We start from the raw sequence: 17,859 nt of genomic DNA on the forward strand, positions 1-17,859 counted from the left end.
TAGTGAATACTGAAGAAAAGAAATTGTTCAAAATCTCCCCCATCTCTTTTGGTTCCACACATTGCTGTCCACTTTGATTCTCTAAGGGACCAATTTTATCCCTCACTATCCTTTTGCTATTAATATAACTGTAGAAACCCTTTGGATTTATTTTCACCTTACGTGTCAAAGCAACCTCATATCTTCTTTTAGCTTTTCTAATTTCTTTCTTAAGATTCTTTTTACAGTCTTTATATTCCTTGAGCACCTCATTTACTCCATGCTGCCTATATTTATTGTAGATATCTCTCTTTTTCTGAACCAAGTTTCCAATAGCCCTTGAAAACCATGGCTCTCTCAAACTTTTAACCTTTCCTTTCAACCTAACAGGAACATAAAGATTCTGTACCTTCAAAATTTCACCTTTAAATGACCTCCATTTCTCCATTACATTCTTCCCATAAAACAATTTGTCCCAATCCACTCCTTCTAAATCCTTTCACATCTCCTCAAAGTTAGTCTTTCTCCAATTAAAAATCTCAACCCTTGGGTCCAGACTTATCCTTCTCCATAATTATATTGAAACTAATGGCATTGTGATCACTGGACCCGAAGTGCTCCCCAACACATACCTCCATCACCTGACCTATCTCATTCCTTAACAGGAGATCCAACACTGCCCCTTCTCTAGTTGGTACCTCTATGTATTACTGCAAAAAACTATCCTGCACACATTTTACAAACTCCAAACCATTCAGCCCTTTTACAGTATGGGCTTCCCAGTCTATGTGTGGAAAATTAAAATCTCCCACAATCACAACCTTATGCTTACTACAAATATCTGCTATCTCCTTACAAATTTTCTCCTCCACTTCTTGCTCCCCATTAGGTGGTCTATAATACACCCCTATAAGTGTTACTACACCTTTCCCATTCCTCAATTCCACCCAAATAGCCTCCCTAGATGAGCCCTCTAATCTATCCTACCAGAGCACCGCTGTAATATTTTCTCTGACAAACAATGCAACACCTCCCCCTCTTGTCCCTCTGATTCTATCACACCTGAAGCAACGAAATCCAGGAATATTTAGTTGCCAATCACACCCCTCCTGCAACCCTGTTTCACTAATAGCTACAACATCATACTTCCAGGTATCAATCCATGCTTTCAGCTCATCCACCTTTCTTATAATGCTACTGGCGTTAAATGCATTTAAGAAATTTTCCACCTCTTACTCTCTGCTTATCACTAACTTTACTATTTTCTTTTTTTTTCCTTCTCCCCTACATCTGTTCCTACACTCTGGTTCCCCTCCCCCCTTGTATCTAGTTTAAATCCATTGGAGCCTCTCTAGCAAACCTACCTGCAAGAATATTTGTCCCCCTCCAGTTCAGATGTAAACCGTCCTGCTGGAACAGGTCCCACCTTCCCTGAAAAACTACCCAATTATCTATAAATCTGAAGCCCTCCCTCCTGCACCATGTCTTCAGCCACATGTTGATCTGCACTATCTTATTATTTCTAAACCCACCTGCATTGGCACTGGTAGCAATCCTGAGATTGCTATCCTGGAGGTCCTGTCCTTTAACTTGGTGCCTAACTCCTTAAACTCACCTTTCCGGACCTCCTCACTCTTCCTACCCACGTCATTGGTCCCTACACGGACCACGACATCTGGCTGCTCACCCTCCCTCTTGAGAATATTGAGAACTCGATCCGAGATATCGCGGACCTTGGCACCAGGGAGGCAACAGACCATCTGAGACTCATGATCTCTCCCACAGAACCTCTTATCTGTCCCCCTTACTATCAAATCCTCTATCACTACTGCTCTCCTCTTTTCCCTCCTTCCCTTCTGAGCTGAGGGTCCAGTCTCGGTGCCAGAGACGCAACCACTGCAACTTGTCCCTGGTAGGTCGTCCTCATCAACAGTATCCAAAACGATGTACTTATTATTGGTGGGAACGGCCACAGGGGTGCTCTGCTCATTCTGTCTATTCCCCTTCCCTCTCCTGACAGTCACCCAGCTACCTGTCTCCTGACTCTTAGGGATGACTATCTCCCTGTAACTCCTGTTTATTTCTGCCTGTGCCTCACAAATGATCCGAAGTTCATCCAGCTCCAGCTCTAGTTCGCTAACTCGGTTTGTCAGGAGCTGCAGCTGGATGCACCTTTTACAGGTGTAGTCATCAGGGACGATTGTGCTCACCCTGACTTCCCACATACTGCAAATGGAGCACTCAACTGCCCTAACTGCTGCCTCCATTACCTATTTTTAAGGTAATTAGATTAAGTAAAGGAACTTACCCGGCCTTACCTCACTTGGAATGAAGCTCGTCCTTCAGCCTCTGCTCGCCGAAGCCTCTCAAGCCAAAGCCTTCCTACTCTGTCTCCCACTACTCCGTCGCCCGCTCCATTAATCTTCTCTAGTTTAGTCTCACCCAACCTCAGTGGAAAAAGCCTGCCTTGCGTTTACCCTGTATGTCTATACCCCTCATAATTTTGTATACCTCTATTCTTCTATGCTCTAGGGAATGAAGTCCTAACCGATTCAACCTCTCCTTGTAACTCATGTCCTCAAGTCCTGGCAACATCCTTGTTCATTTTTCTGAATGTTTTCACTCTCATTTACATTTTTTCTGTATGTGAGTGACCAAAACTGCACACAGTACACCAGATTAGACCTCACCAATGTCTTACAGAATTTGAACATAACTTCCCAACTCCTGTACTCAGTACATTGATTTATGAAGGCCAATGTGTCAAAAGCTTTCTTTACAACCCTATCTACTTGCTGATTGAGTTTGCCACATTATCACCCAGATCATTAATATAGATAACAAACAACAACAAACTCAGCATTGATCCCTGTGGGACTCCACTAGTCACAGGCCTCCAGTCAGAGAGGCAACCGTCTACTACCGCTCTCTGGCTTCTCCCACAAAGTCAATGTCTAATTCAATTTATTACCTCATCTTGAATGCCAAGCAACTGAACCTTCTTGACCAACTTCCCATGCGGGACCATGTCAAATACCTTGCTAAAGTCCATGTAGACAACACTGACTGCCTTACCTTCATCAACCTTCCTAGTAACTTCCTCGAACACCTCTATAAAATTGGTTAGACATGACCTACAACACACGAAGCCATATTGAGTATCCCTAATCAGTCCTGTCTATCCAAATACTTATATTTCCAGTCCTTTAGAACATCTTCCAATAACTTTTCCACTACTGATATCAGGCTCACTGGCCTATCATTTCTTGGCTTGTTCTTAGAGCCTTTCATAAACAACAGAACAACATTAGCCATTGTCCAATCCTCCAGCACCTCACCGGTGACTAAGAATGTTTTAAATATCTTTATTAGGACCCCTGCAATTTCTGAAGTGACCTCCCCCAGGGTTTGAGGGAACACCTAGTCAGGTCCTGGGGATTCGTCCACCCTAACTTGCTTCAAAGCAGCAAACACCTCCTCCTTTGTAATTGGTGCAGGGTCAATGACCTCTACAGACTCTATGTCCATCTCTCGAATAAATACAGATGCAAATACAGATTTATGATCTGCCCTATCTCTTTAGGCTCCACGCATACATTACTATTCTGATCTTTATGGCATTTGGTGCATGGGATATCCCCTTCCGAATGCTAATTTGGGTATTCTCTGCTACTCTTCCCTGAGCAGGAGGCAAAGGTAGGGGCTCCTGCGGTTGAAGACCTAGTCCGATGCTGCGAGGAGAAATGGACTTGGGCAAGGGAGATTTTGTTAGCTTGTACCTGGAAGGCTGAAATAAAGGCCAACCGCAAGAGAGGACAGGCGCCAGTTTTGCAGCAAATCTGGCTGTTGACTCAGGATTTGCCTCTCCGAATGATGCCCAGGAAATTGTGATATCGTCTAACGTTCGTTTTGTACGCAGTTCTTGATCCAGTCTTGATCCTAGCCTTGGATACTCCAGTATTGGGTTCAAACCATCTTCATCAAGGACTCCCATCACAGATACATTCAACCCAGCAGAGCTGGGGTCCCCGGATCCCTCGGATAACAGTAGCACAAAGAAGATCGGGAATCCCTGCATTAGACAAACTTGAGGCTTCCTTTATGCCAGCTCATAAAGTTATAGAGCACTTCAGGACAGAAGGAGGCCCTCCAGCCCACCTAGCCCATGCCAAGCTATTATACTGCTTAGTCCCATCGACCTGCACCTAGACCATCACCCTCCATACCCCTCCCATCCACGTACCTGTCCAAATTTATCTGAAATGTTGAAATCAAACCCATATCCACCACTTACGCTGGCAGTTCGTTCCACACTCTCACCACCCTCTGAGTGAAGAAGTTCCTGTCATGTTCTCCTTAAATCTTTCACCCTTCACCTGTGACCTATGATCTCTAGTTCTAGTTTCACCCACTCCCAGTGGGAAAAAGCCTGCTTGCATTTACTCATGATAATGTTGTATACCTCTGTCAAATCTCACCTCATTCTCCCATGTTCCAGGAAATAAAATCCTAACCTGTCCAATGTTTCCCTATCATTCAGGTATATCTCTCCAAAGAAGTTCTATTCTATTTGAAGTGATTTGTATTTGTTAGGAGTTTCAGCTCATTATCCAAAATGAATTGCTGAAAGAAGTAATAAGTGGCCAGAAAATAATTCTGAAGTGTATGTAATATGTAATATATCTCACAGCTTGCAAATAGAACACAGCGACGGTTGTAACAGAGCCAGTGTATCATCAGGATCTCTGAAGTGAAGGGGTTTTGGGGTAAGGTTGGTTAAGAGATGAATGATTGCCAAATGTTTTGGCAGATACAATGTCTAAATGACTTTAAATGCCCAAGGCAATTTGTTGAATAGTATATAATATATCAGAATCAGAATCAGGTTTATTATCACCAGCATGTGACGTGAAATTTGTTAACTTAGCAGCAACAGTTCAATGTAATACATAATCTAGAAGAAAAATAATAATAATAATAATAATAATAAATAAAATAAAATGTAATAATAAATTAACAAGTAAACCAATTATGTATATTGAATAGATTTTAAAAAATGTAAAAACAGAAATATTGTATATTTTTTAAAAAAGTGAGGTAGTGTCCAAAGCTTCAATGTCCATTTAGGAATGGGATGGCAGAGGGGAAGAAGCTGTTTCTGAATCGCTGAGTGTGTGCCTTCAGGCTTCTGTACCTCCTTCCTGATGGTAACAGTGAGAAAAGGGCATGCCCTGGGTGCTGGAGGTCCTTAATAATGGACGCTGCCTTTCTGAGACACCGCTCCCTAAAGATGTCCTGGGTACTTTGGAGGCTAGTGCCCAAGATGGAGCTGACTAGATTTACAACCTTCTGCAGCTTCTTTCGGTCCTATGCAGTATCCCCTCCGTACCAGACAGTGATGCAGCCTGTCAGAATACTCTCCACAGTACAACTACAGAAGTTTTTGAGCATATTTGTTGACATGCCAAATCTCTTCAAACTCCTACTAAAGTATAGTTGCTGTCTTGCCTTCTTTATAACTACATCGATATGTTGGGACCAGGTTAGATCCTCAGAGATCTTGACACCCAGGAACTTGAAGCTGCTCACTTTCTCCACTTCTGATCCCTGTATGAGGATTAGTATGTGTTCCTTCGTCTTACCCTTCCTGAAGTCCACAATCAGCTCTTTCATCTTACTGACGTTGAGTGCCAGCTTGTTGCTGTGGCACCACTCCACTAGTTGGCATATCTCACTCCTGTACACCCTCTCGTCACCACCTGAGATTCTACCAGAGATGGTTGTATCATCAGCAAATTTATAGATGGTATTTGAGCTATGCTTAGCCACACAGTCATGTGTATATGGAGAGTAGAGCACACACCCCTGAGGTGCGCCAGTGTTGATCGTCAGTGAGGAAGAGATGTTATCACCAATCCGCACAGACTGTGGTCTTCCGGTTAGGAAGTCGAGGATCCAATTGCAGAGGGAGGTACAGAGGCCCAGGTTCTGCAACTTCTCAATCAGTATTGTGGGAATGATGGTATTAAATGCTGAGCTATAGTCGATGAACAGCATCCTGACGTAGGTGCTTGTGTTGTCTTGGTGGTCTAAAGCCGTATGGAGCGCCATTGAGATTGCGTCTGCCATTGACCTATTGTGGCGATAGGCAAATTGTCATGGGTCCAGGTCCTGGCTGAGGCAGGAGCTCAGTCTAGACATAACCAACCTCTCAAAGCATGTCATCACTGTCGATGTGAATGCTACTGGGTGATAGTCATTAAGGCTGTCCACATTATTCTTCTTCGGCACTGGTATAATTGTTGCCTTTTTGAAGCAAGTGGGAATTTCTGCCCATAGCAGTGAGAGGTTGAAAATGTCCTTGAATACTCCTGTTAGTTGGTTGGCACAAGTTTTCAGAGCCTTACCAGGTACTCCATCGGGACCTTCTGCCTTGTGAGGGCTCACTTTCTTTAAAGACAGTCTGACATCAGCCTCTGAGACGGAGATCACAGGGTCATCAGGTGCAGCAGGGATCTTCACAGCTGTAGTTGTATTCTCCCTTTCAAAGCATGCATAGAAGTCGTTGAGTTCATCTGGTAGTGAAGCATCGCTGCCATTCATGCTATTGGGTTTCGCTTTGGAGGAAGTAATGTCTTGCAGACCCTGCCAGAGTTGCTGTGCATCTGATATCACCTCCAACCTTGTTCAAAATTGTCTCTTCGCCCTTGAAATAGCCCTCCGCAAATCATACCTGGTTTTCTGGTGTAGAAGTAATATGCATCCATTTCAAAAAATCTAGCTAAGTCTCGGTGGTATAACTTGTTCAAATTTCTTATTTTAACTTTTAGATGACTATGTGTGTTCCTGGAAAACTGTCCAAATCTTGATTTTCCATCATCCACACATGCATCAAGAATCCCCAGTTGAAAAGAAATAAGTTTTGTTTTTATGTATTTATTTTTATTCACATAAAAGGGAAGGCAAATACAGAGACACCACACATAGTCTTTTTCCAAGGAAGTGGGTACTAAAAACAAGAGATCATGGATTTAAGACTAGAGGCAAGGGAGTTAAAAGGGATGTCACAGGCAGCTTCTTCATGGATCAGCATGGGCACATTGGGCCAAAGGGCCTTTTTCTATGGTGTCTGACTCTAAGTTCCAATTTTGTTCCATATCTCAAATTTGGTAATTAGTTCATTTGTACCGAGATACAGTGAAAAGCCTTATTTTGCTTTCCATCCAGATGAATCATTTCATACACATGTACACTGAGGTAATACCGAAGGAAGACCAGTAATAGAATGCAGAATATAGTGTTATTCTGGGTAATGATTTGGGAATTCTGTAATGATGAATTTCCATCAGCCAAATGACCTGCAATATTTATAGTCCCTTCTGCATCAGGTATTGCATCATCTATTTGAATCTACCATATTGGAATCAAAGGACAACATAAGCTATTTACTTTGTATTTTATTTACCTGTTTAGAGCTACAGTGTAGAACAGGCCCTTCTGGTCCAATAGTCTCTGCTGCCAAGCAACCCACCTATTTAACCCTAGCCTAATCACAGGTCAATTTACAATGACCAGTTAACCTGCTAACTGGTACATCTTTGGACTGTGGGAGAAAGCCAGAGCACCCCGAAGAAACCCACACATGTTGCAGGGAGAAAATACAAACTCCTTATGGACGGCATTAGAATTCAGCTTCGAACTCCAGAACCCTGAGCTATAATAACATGCCGCTAATTGCTACACTACCATGGCACCCCGTGTGTAGTGCTATTGTCTGAAGTAGAATCAGCCATAGTCACCAATACAGGCAGGTAATACAGTACAGCCAAACCAGGCCTGTTCCTGTCCTGTACTGTTCTATGTTCTATGTTATGCCGAACCAATTAAATTAGTAATCAAATGGCAAACTAAATTAATCCCCTCTCCCTACACAATGTCCATATACTTCCATCACCCTCACATTCACATGCCTCTTGTGTGACCTTATCCTGCTCCTGTTTCTTACACGTTTGCCCACAACACATGCAATGATTATTTTTTAAGTAACCTTTCTGTGCATATGAAATATCCAGTTTTCATGAGAAAAAAGACCCGACAATGAAGAGGTTAATTTTGTAAAACTAAGCAAGATCTTGCTGGCCTGCAGGGTGATTGACATTTGGAGGTTCAGCTGGTGATTCTATTTGCAGCACTAATGAGACATCAATCCTGCTTTTCTGACAGGCTTCGTGCTGCAGTACTCAGTTGATAACAGCGAGGAATGGAAGGATGTCTTCATCAACCCCAGCGAGCGCTCCTTCAAACTGGACAACCTCAAGTGTGGCACATGGTACAAGGTAAAACTGGCAGCCAAGAACAGCGTCGGAGCTGGGCGTATTAGTGAAATTATTGAAGCCAAGACCCATGGAAGGGGTGAGTCATAGAGGTCCTGCCTCCTTCTGGACATTAAAGCTGCAAGTGGAACTAATTAATGTGTCTGAGTCAATATGAATACATTCCCTGCCTCTGCACTGTGTGTGTGGTCTTGAAACAAGTGAATTGCAACAAATTTGTGTTTACCAATTCAACCTTGTAATTCCTGTCAATTCCAAAGATCCTAGAACACAACTACAGCATTTACGAGAAGCCTTTAGGACATAAATCACTGAACTCACTGGTTTCAAATGTTAAGGTTTACTTTACTAATTTATAAATGTGAGGTGCCATGGTAGTGTACTGGTTCATGCAATGCTAGGACAGCTTGGGGCATCGGAGTTTGGAGTTCATTTCTGGCCTCCTCTGTAAGCAAATCTGTATGTTCCTTCCCATGTTCACTGGGTTTCCTCCAGGTGCTCCAGTTTCCTACCAGTTCGTAGGTTAATTGCTCATTGTACATTGTCCTGTGATTAGGCTCGTGCTAAATAGTTGCTGAGCGGCATAGCTTGAAAGACCAGAAGGGCCTGTTCTGCACTGTATCTCTAATTAATAAATAATAAATAATAAACCAGTAATCAGGAGATGTGAGTTCAATTCCCCAAATTCAAATCTGGAATTTAAAAAGCTATGGTTAGTAAAGTGTTGTGCCCACCTTTTAACCTACTGAACGATCAATCTAACCCTTACCTCCCATGTAGCCCTCCATTTTTCTATCATCCATGTGCCTATCTAAGAGCTTATTAAATGCCCCTAATATATCTGCTTCTACCTCTACCTGTGGCAGTGTGATCCACACACTCATCACTCTGTTAAAAGTAACTTGCCTTTGACATCCCCCCCTATACTTTCCTCCAATCACCTTGAAATTATGTCCCCTCATATTAGCGATTTCTTCCCTGGGAAAAAGTCTCTGGCTGTCCAGATGATCTAATCCTCTTATCACCTTGTGCATTTCTATCAAGTCACCTCTCATCCTCCTTTGCTCCAAAGAGAAAATTCCTAGCTTGCTCTTGCTTGGGCTAGTTTTATAACTGTCTCTAGACCCATAGAAATGTTGTCTTGACTGTTCACTGAGTCAGTATGGACTAGACAGGGTGAGTGGCCGCCTTCTACACCACAGGTTCACAACCTTTTTCATACCATGGACCAATACCATTAAGCAAGGGGCCCGTGAATCCCTGTCGTACACTATAACCACTCTTTGATTCTGTCAAATGCCCCAGCAAGATAGTCAGTTCAGGGACAGACTCAAACATTTAATGTAAATAGATAAAAACTTCTATGCTCTGGATTTAAAGTGAAATGTAGCTACACTGAGCTGAATTATGTTGCTCGTCAAATAAGAAGACTTTTACCAGCTTGAAAAATTTTGGAATTTTATAGGTTGGATGGCCATTCTGCCGGATGTGTCTATGCCATCTCTTTAAACTAAACAAATCACTTTCCCGCCCCACTTCATATTCTCGTTGCTCAACAAGTATCACCCTTCCAAACATTTCCCAATTTCCATTTGGAAGTTACAATTGAGTCTGTTTCCATAATTCTTTTAAGCTTGTATTCCAGATCATAGCATTTCTCTTAAATCTGTACCCTCTTGACCATCACCCATTCACCAATAATAAAACACCCCGGGAATATCATTTCTGAAGTTGTTCTCTTTCCTATAAAACCCCTTGTAGTTTTAAACACCTCCAGGCAATTTCCCTTTCACCTTCCCTGCTGTCCAGAGACAACCACACAATTTCCTACCTCTCTTCCTAACTGTGGTACCTCAACTCTGCAAATATTCTGATAAACCTTCCCTTCCTCCTAATCAGCACTTCTTAGTTAATTCCTTAACAGCACTTCTTAGAATCTGGTACCCAGAATTGGGCATAATAATAAATCACAAAGACCAGAAAAGCTGCACCTGTTCGAAATCCAAAGCAAACATACAAAATGCTGGAGGAACTCAGCAGCTCAGGCAGGGCATAATAGTACGTTTGAGACCTGAGTGGTGTTCTGTCAGCACAGTAACAGTACTTCCATCCCTCTGCCCTGCGTGTGGGGAAAATGTTCTAATGTCTCAGCAACTGAATTTCAGCAAGTTTGTTTTTACAAACTCAAAATTATAATTCCTGTCAGTTCCAAAGAGCCTAAATTTATGATGAGTTTTTGGCAATGAATTCTTGAGCATCCATAGTTTGATTTTACACTCTAAGGGTCCAAGCTTTGGGCTTTAAAAGCCACTGCAGCTTCAAAGGTCAAAGTTTAAAGGACAGTGTGGGCCTAAATTGTTTGGAGCTTAAGGACTCCCTAATGATTAAATTAATACATCAGATTCAGATTTATCTATATACAGTGAAATGTGCTGGTTGAGTTAACAACCATCATACCCAAGGATGTGCTGGGGGCAGCCCACAAGTGTTTCTACACGTTTCGGTGCCAACATAGCATGCCCACAATGCATGGCAGGGCATCACAAACGAGAACATACTTAGCAACAAAGCAATAACAACAAAATAACCCCCATTCCTCCCTCTCTCCATACCCACCCACCCTGACACAAACACAGTTGTCTAACCTCAGGACAGGCTTCCTGCCACCAGCAGATTCATGGCTTCTTAGACACTGGACCCCCAACTTACCCAGCGAACTTGTAGAGACTCAAAGGTCTTTTTGATGAATTCGTTGAATTTGAAATTAAGATTTTGCCTTAATGAATTAGAGAAGGATTTGGTGCCTAAAATGTGATAAGTTGAACATTATCCTTTCATGTGACAATAGTTTATTCATCAAGCATTCATGTTAAAGCTTTGAAAATGAATGTGTGTCTTATTCCACTCTTTATCTTTGCTTTATGCCCTAGAACCTGCTTTCAACAAAGATACCCATCTCTTTACTCACATTAATTCTAGCCATGCTAGGCTTAACCTCCAGGGGTGGAACAATGGTGGCTGCCCCATAAGGGCCATCATCATGGACTACCGTCCCAAAGGCACTTGGCCTTGGCTTACCTTGAGAACCAACCTATCCAATGAGATCTTCCTGCAGGACCTGCGAGAGGCTACTTGGTATGAGTTGAAGATGCGAGCCTGTAACAGTGCTGGTTGTGGTAATGAAAGCACACAGTTCGCCACCCTGGATTATGATGGAAGTAAGTCCCAACAAGGATTGGCAATTAACTTTCACTGTATAAATTTTTCTGTTGCTTTCTTGGTATTGTTATTCCTTTAGGCTAATTTTTAGAAAACAGGACATCTGATGAGAGGTAAACTCCCTCATTGTTCAAGATTCAATATTCTAGTTTATTTATCAGGTGTACATCAAAACACACAGTGAAATGCGTTGTTTGTGTTAACAACTACCAACACAACCTAAGGATGTGCTGGGCAGACAGCAAGTAATGCCACACATTTCGGCGCCATCATAATGTGCCAACAATCCTTGACAGAGCAACACAGAACACAACAAGTAACAAAACAACAACAGCAAATACAAGCTCTGTTACTTCATCAGTACTTCAACCAACAGGAACTGCTTGTCCTTCCGTGTTGTCCTTCCCTAACATCTCCCCTTGCCCCGCTTCTTCTACGTAACTGCTGAGCCTTGATACGTTGACACTGTTAAGGCCATTCAGCCCAAATGTTTCATGTTGCACAGCCAAGGTGCACATAAGATAGAAATGCTGGAAGCACGCAAACAAGATAATCCTGTTTGTTAGTCCCAGTACGATATAAACTTAAATAAAAACAGAAAATGCCAGAAATAGTCAGTATGTCGGACAGCATCTGTGGATGGAGAAACAGAGATAATATTTCAGGTCAATGCTTCTGTTTTTCTCTCCACAGATGCTGCCTGACCTTCTGAGTGTTGCTGACAATTTCCATCTTTATTTCAGATTTCCAGGATCTGCAGTTGATTTTTAATTTTTATTTTAACATCCACATTGCCTTTTCTCTGATGGACAATGCATGTTCTACTACCAGAACCCAGAAGACCTGCTAGTATCACATTGCCCATTCAATAAACATGGCTGTAAAAGGAAGTGTAGGAATGAAAAGTTCATTTCAACTCTGTCATGTTTAGCCCACAGCCCTTCATTGTCCAGTGTGGATGTCCAGATGGTATGGTTAATAAAGGTTGTAGGAATTTTAAGAAGTAACAGAACATTGGGAGCATAGTGGTTAAATTATTAGACTAGTAATTCAGAGGCTTTTCAACCAGAGACCTGAATTTAAATCCCACTGGAGAATTGGGAAAATTTAAATTCAGTTAATTAAATAATCTGAAATTCAGGAGCTAATATTAACAATGGTGATAGTGAGACTGCCAGGTTTTTGTAAAAGCTTCCACTTCTGTCTCATTGTCCATCGACTTACTATCAACCCACTCCTGAACTTGGGTAAGTGTTACTGGGAGTGTTGGCCAAGATGACAAATGGTTTCAGTGCCAGGGTTCAGTAATGTGAGTAGATTTGAGGTCAGACCTGTTGTTTAGAATGTTTCTACATTCCAGTGAACAGCAAGGACCCGGTGGATTTAGGTTTTCTGATGTCACTCGGGAAAGGAAGCTTGCCCAACCTAATCAGCCTGGCCTATGTGTAAATTCACAGACATTGCTGAGTGTTCACTGCCTGTGGAAAGGGCTGGTGAACCTTTCAGTTATAGACTGCATGGCATTTCAAGCCAAAAGGTAAATAGTGTACTGATCCCTTGAATGGACAAGGGAAGCAGAGACACCTGAAAGAGAAAGGCTATGAATTAATAAGGGGTCAATGGATCAAAGAATTTAGGAGCCAGATTGGGAAGAGATCACCAGGCAGATACTTATGTGGACCATAAACAACAAGGATAACCTATTGTGTCAATTGCCCTGTTTCTGGGTAAGAATTCCATAGAAATGGGAAAATCAAAAAAAAAATGCTGAAAGTCAGTTTTTTGGCCTGAAATCATAAACATAAGAGATTCTGCAAATGCTGTAAATCAGATGAGCACCACACTAAATGTTGAAGGAACTCAGCAAGTCGGGCAGCATCTGTGGAGGGGAATAAACAGTCAATATTTCAGGCCGAGACCGACCTGGTGAGTTTTTCCATCATTTTTTTTGCCAAGTAAACATGAACTGAGCTGATTGGTCAAACACACACCATCACAATTCATTGTTGCCTCAGTAAACTTACCAAACTCAACTGGCTGAAGCCAAAAGTGGCATCACCTCGACCAAATTCATTTTTTTAAACAGTGAGAGTTTTCTGCCTGTCCAATCCAGTGAGTTCTCTGAACTTCTCCAAACTTGGCATCTTGTTCCTTTCCCCACTGAGCACATGTGAACGATTTGATCATTGGCTGATAATTGGTTCAGTGTTTCAATGGACATGTGATAAATGAATGAATCTGAACCTGAACAACCAGGGAATGGAGGGATACATACCATGTGCAGGCAGATACACAGTTTAAATTGACAGCATGGTCAACAGAGACACCATGGGCTGAAGTGCCTGAGTCTGTGCTGTACTCTAATGTACATGTTCTGTGTAAGAACGCATTGTTCAGTGAATGCTTGAAACACATAATAATGACATTAGTTGCTGCTCAATAGGTAGGAGTCTTGCTTACTTTAGTGACTCTAGAAACATAGGTTGATCGTTCATTGCGGTACCGAGAGGGTGTCATGTAGTCAGTGAGTGATAGAATTATAGAGAGACAGCACAGAAAAAGGCTCTTCAGCCCATTGAGTCCATGCTGAACATCAAGCATCCACTTCTAACTAATCCCTGCCCTAAATCTCCCCATATTCCCATCAACTCTCACCAAATCCTACCCCTCAGCTACATATACTAGGGACAATTTAAAGTGATCAATTAACCAACCAACCTGCATGCTTCTGGGATGTGAGAGGAAACACACATAGTCATACAGAGAGCATGCAGATTCCATACAGACTGCACCAGGAGTCAGAATTGAACCTGGGTCACTGGAGCTAAGAGGCAGTAGCTTAAGTAGCTGTGTCACTGAGATGTCCTCCTCAGGGCTCCAGTGTTTTCAGATATTTCTGTTAAATGAAACCTTTAACTGGAGGCCTCTCTGCTTTCTCAGCTGGGTGTGTAAAATCCTCATGTTTCTTTTAATGTGGACAGGAGTTGTGATGTTTTGTTCAAGTTACACAATACATAGGTGAGGCCAAATTTGGAGTATTGTGTGCATTTCTGGTCACCTAGCTACAGGAAAGATATCAATAAAATTGAAAGAGTGCAGAGAAAATCTACAAGGATGTTGCTGGGGCTTGAGCACCCGAGTTATAAGGAAAGTTTGAATAAGTTCGAACTTTATTCCCTGGAGCAGAGAAGACTGAGGGGAGATTTGATAGAGGTGTACAAAATTATGAGGGGTATAGGTAGAGTGAATGCTGGCAGCCTTTTCACCCTGAGGTTGGGTGAAAATAGTACTAGAGGTCATGGGATTAGAGTGAAAGGTGAATATTTAAAGGAAATCTGAGGGGAAACATCTTCACTCAGGCAGGAGTATGAGTGTGAAATGAGCTGACAGTGGAAGTGATAGAGACAGGTTCAATGGTAATATTTCAGGAAAGTTTGGATAGGTACATGGATAAGAGAGAAGTAAGGAGGGCTATTCCAGGTATAGGTAGATGGGAAAAGGCAGATGATTAGGCTGGCACAGACTAGATGGGCCAAAGGGCCTGTTTCTGTGCTGTAGTATTCTATGACTTTAAGATCAGTGAGATTAAGTCCAATGCCCTGACAATGGATATGAAACACACATTGACCAGGGGTGCAGAGCAGGCAATGAGCTCTGTAATCTCTGCCTGAGCTACCACAGTGCACAGGGATGCATTTCTGCAGGTAGATCCAGACCCTGTAAAGGTTACTTTGAGGTAGTGGGAGGTAATTTATCCCCAAGCCTTGAACAACAAATGTTGACTGGCCGCTGGGGTTGAACCTGGAGGCTGTAGAGGATTTCTAGGATAAAGAGGTGAGTATGTTCTCTGAGCTGACATTCTGGTTGAGAGTAACCTTTACCTGACGGGCACAATTAATGCACGGATCTGGCAGAGTTGGCAGGAGGTAGAGAGGGGAAAGAAAATAGCAGGCTTACACACTAATAGGACTTGAAGTCTCTCCAGCTGAGTGGATGCTTTCCTCTGTGTTTTAATTCACTCATCAGCAGCACCAAACCTGCCAGCCCATCTGTTGGTGCTTGCGGAGCCTCAGGATGTGCTGACTGATATTCTCTCTTTTCCCCAGTGCTAAACCTTCCCTAGTCAAGGTCTTTAAGCTTGCAAATCACCAATCACTCCAGTTGAAAGAAGTTCTTTACCCAGAGAGAGTGGAACTCATTGACGCTAGGAGTTAAGGCAAAAAGAAAGCTGGATTAATATGAAAGCAAGAATAAAATAGAATGCGTTGGTGATCTGGGTGGTATCCTTAACAGAACATAAAACACTGTAGCACACTGTAGGCTCTTCAGGCAATGACGTTGAGCTGACCTTATAACCTACTCCAAGATCAATCTAACCCTTCCCTCCCACATAGCCCTCCATTTTTTATCATCTATGTGCCCATCTAAGAGTCTCTTAAATGTCTGTAATGTATTGTATCAGCCTCTACCACTACCCCTACCCCTAATGCAAGCAACAACAGCCACAAGAAACTAATTTTTAATTGTTATATATGGATAAAAGACATTTAATGTTAACTTCTCTTTCCCTCTCACCTGGTTTTATTTATCACCAGCTGGCTTGTACATCTTCTCCACCCCCACCACCTGCTTCTTCTTCTTCTGGCTTTTTCCCCTTTCCTTTCCAGTCTTGATGAAGGGTCTCAACTCAAAACATCAACTGTTTATTCCCCTCCATAGGTGCTACCTCACCTACTGAGTTCCTCCAGCATTTTGTGTGGGTTACTCAAGGTTTGCAGAATCTCTTGTTCTATAACATTAAATCTGCCTTTTATCCATGAACACTAGCCACATTAGTGAATGGTGGAGCAGACTAGATGGGCCTTCTGCCCCTATGGCTTATGGTCTTATGGTCTAACCAGTGCTTGTAGTGGGATGAGTGTAAGTAATACACATTGAACATCCACCATCACCACATTAATCCTTGAAAATATTATCACTATACAAAACTATATAAGAGCAAGGATGTAGTTCTGATGCTTTATAAGGCATTAGTCAGACCACACTTGGAGTATTGTGAGCAGTTTTGCTAAATGGTTCCCAAGGACTGGAAAATTGCAAATGTCACTCCACTCTTTAAGAAGGAAGGGAGACAGAAGAAAAGAAATTAAAGGCAACTTAGCCTGATGTTGGAGTCTATTATTAAAGATAAGGTTTCAGAGGCACAAGATAAACTAGACCAAAGTCAGCATGGTTTCCTGAAGGGGAAATCTTGCCTGACAAATCTGTTGGAATTCTTTGAGAAAATAACAGGCAGGGTAGACAAAGGAGAATCGGTGGATGTTATGTACTTGGATATTCAGAAGGCCTTTGACAAGGTGTTGCATATGAGGCTGCTTAGCAAGATAAATCCTATGGTAAAAAAAAAGTTGTGCTGGCATTGGAGAGAGTCCAGAGGAGGTTCACAAGAATGATCTCAGGAATGAAAGGGTTAACATGTCAGGAGCATTTGATGGCTCCAGGCTTGTACTCAATGGAGTTCAGAAGAACGGGGAGGGTGGGGGGAAATCTCACTGAAACCTATCGAATATTGAAAATCCCAGATGGAGTGAATTTGGAGAGGATGTTTTCAATAGTTGGGGAGTCTAGAACCAGAGAGCATGGCCTATTTGGGTACCCTCCAACCTGATGGCATGAATATCAATTTCTCTAACCTCCAGTAATTTCTCCTTCCTCTGGCTTCTCTTTTTCTGCTTCCCTTCTCTTTTCCTCACTTGCTCATCACCTCCCCCTGGTGCTTCTCCACCTTCCCTTTCCTTCACGGTCCACTCTCCTGATTCCTTTTTCTCCAGCCCTTTACCTTTTCCATCTATCTTCTTCCCCCTTCCTTTCTAGTCCTAATGAAGAATCTCAGCCCAAAATGTTGACTGTTTATTCCTCGGCATAGATGCTGCATGACTTGCTGAGTTCCTCCTTCATTCTGTGTGTGTGTGTTGCTCTGGGTTTCCGGCATCTGCAGAATCTCTTGTGTTTATTATCTTCTTTTACATTTTTATTCTGTCTTTTTCTCTTAAACATCAAATGTACGCCTATTCATCTTTCTTCCTTCATCACTCAATGCCACTACCTCCTGATACTCCTGTTTGTCTGTTTTATCCTGTCATCGTCAAATTAAGAACAGCCCCTCAGATCAGCTCCAGTATGTATGCAGATCAAGACTGGCGTGCATCTTATGTAGTTCTTATCATTTTGTAATCTTGCCCTGGCAAAATCATTCGATCCTAGTTTTTGCCAATCACTTCCACACCCACAGCCTTTTAGGGGAGCATATTTTAGATACATATCATGT

At 42.3% G+C, this 17,859-nt stretch overlaps 1 protein-coding gene across 1 annotated transcript in view; it reads left to right on the forward strand.

Annotated features, from left to right (window-relative positions):
* The window catches only part of dscaml1 (Down syndrome cell adhesion molecule like 1), a 786,587-nt gene that overhangs the window by 715,911 nt on the left and 52,817 nt on the right, over positions 1-17,859 (forward strand). Inside the window, exons 25-26 of the mRNA XM_063038255.1 lie at positions 8,203-8,391; positions 11,243-11,530. Of these exons, the coding sequence (XP_062894325.1) occupies positions 8,203-8,391; positions 11,243-11,530 (477 nt within the window). The remainder of the gene's footprint in view (positions 1-8,202; positions 8,392-11,242; positions 11,531-17,859) is intronic.

This window comes from Mobula hypostoma, chromosome X2 (genome assembly GCF_963921235.1).
Source record: "Mobula hypostoma chromosome X2, sMobHyp1.1, whole genome shotgun sequence".
NCBI classification, from domain to species: Eukaryota; Metazoa; Chordata; class Chondrichthyes; order Myliobatiformes; family Myliobatidae; genus Mobula; species Mobula hypostoma.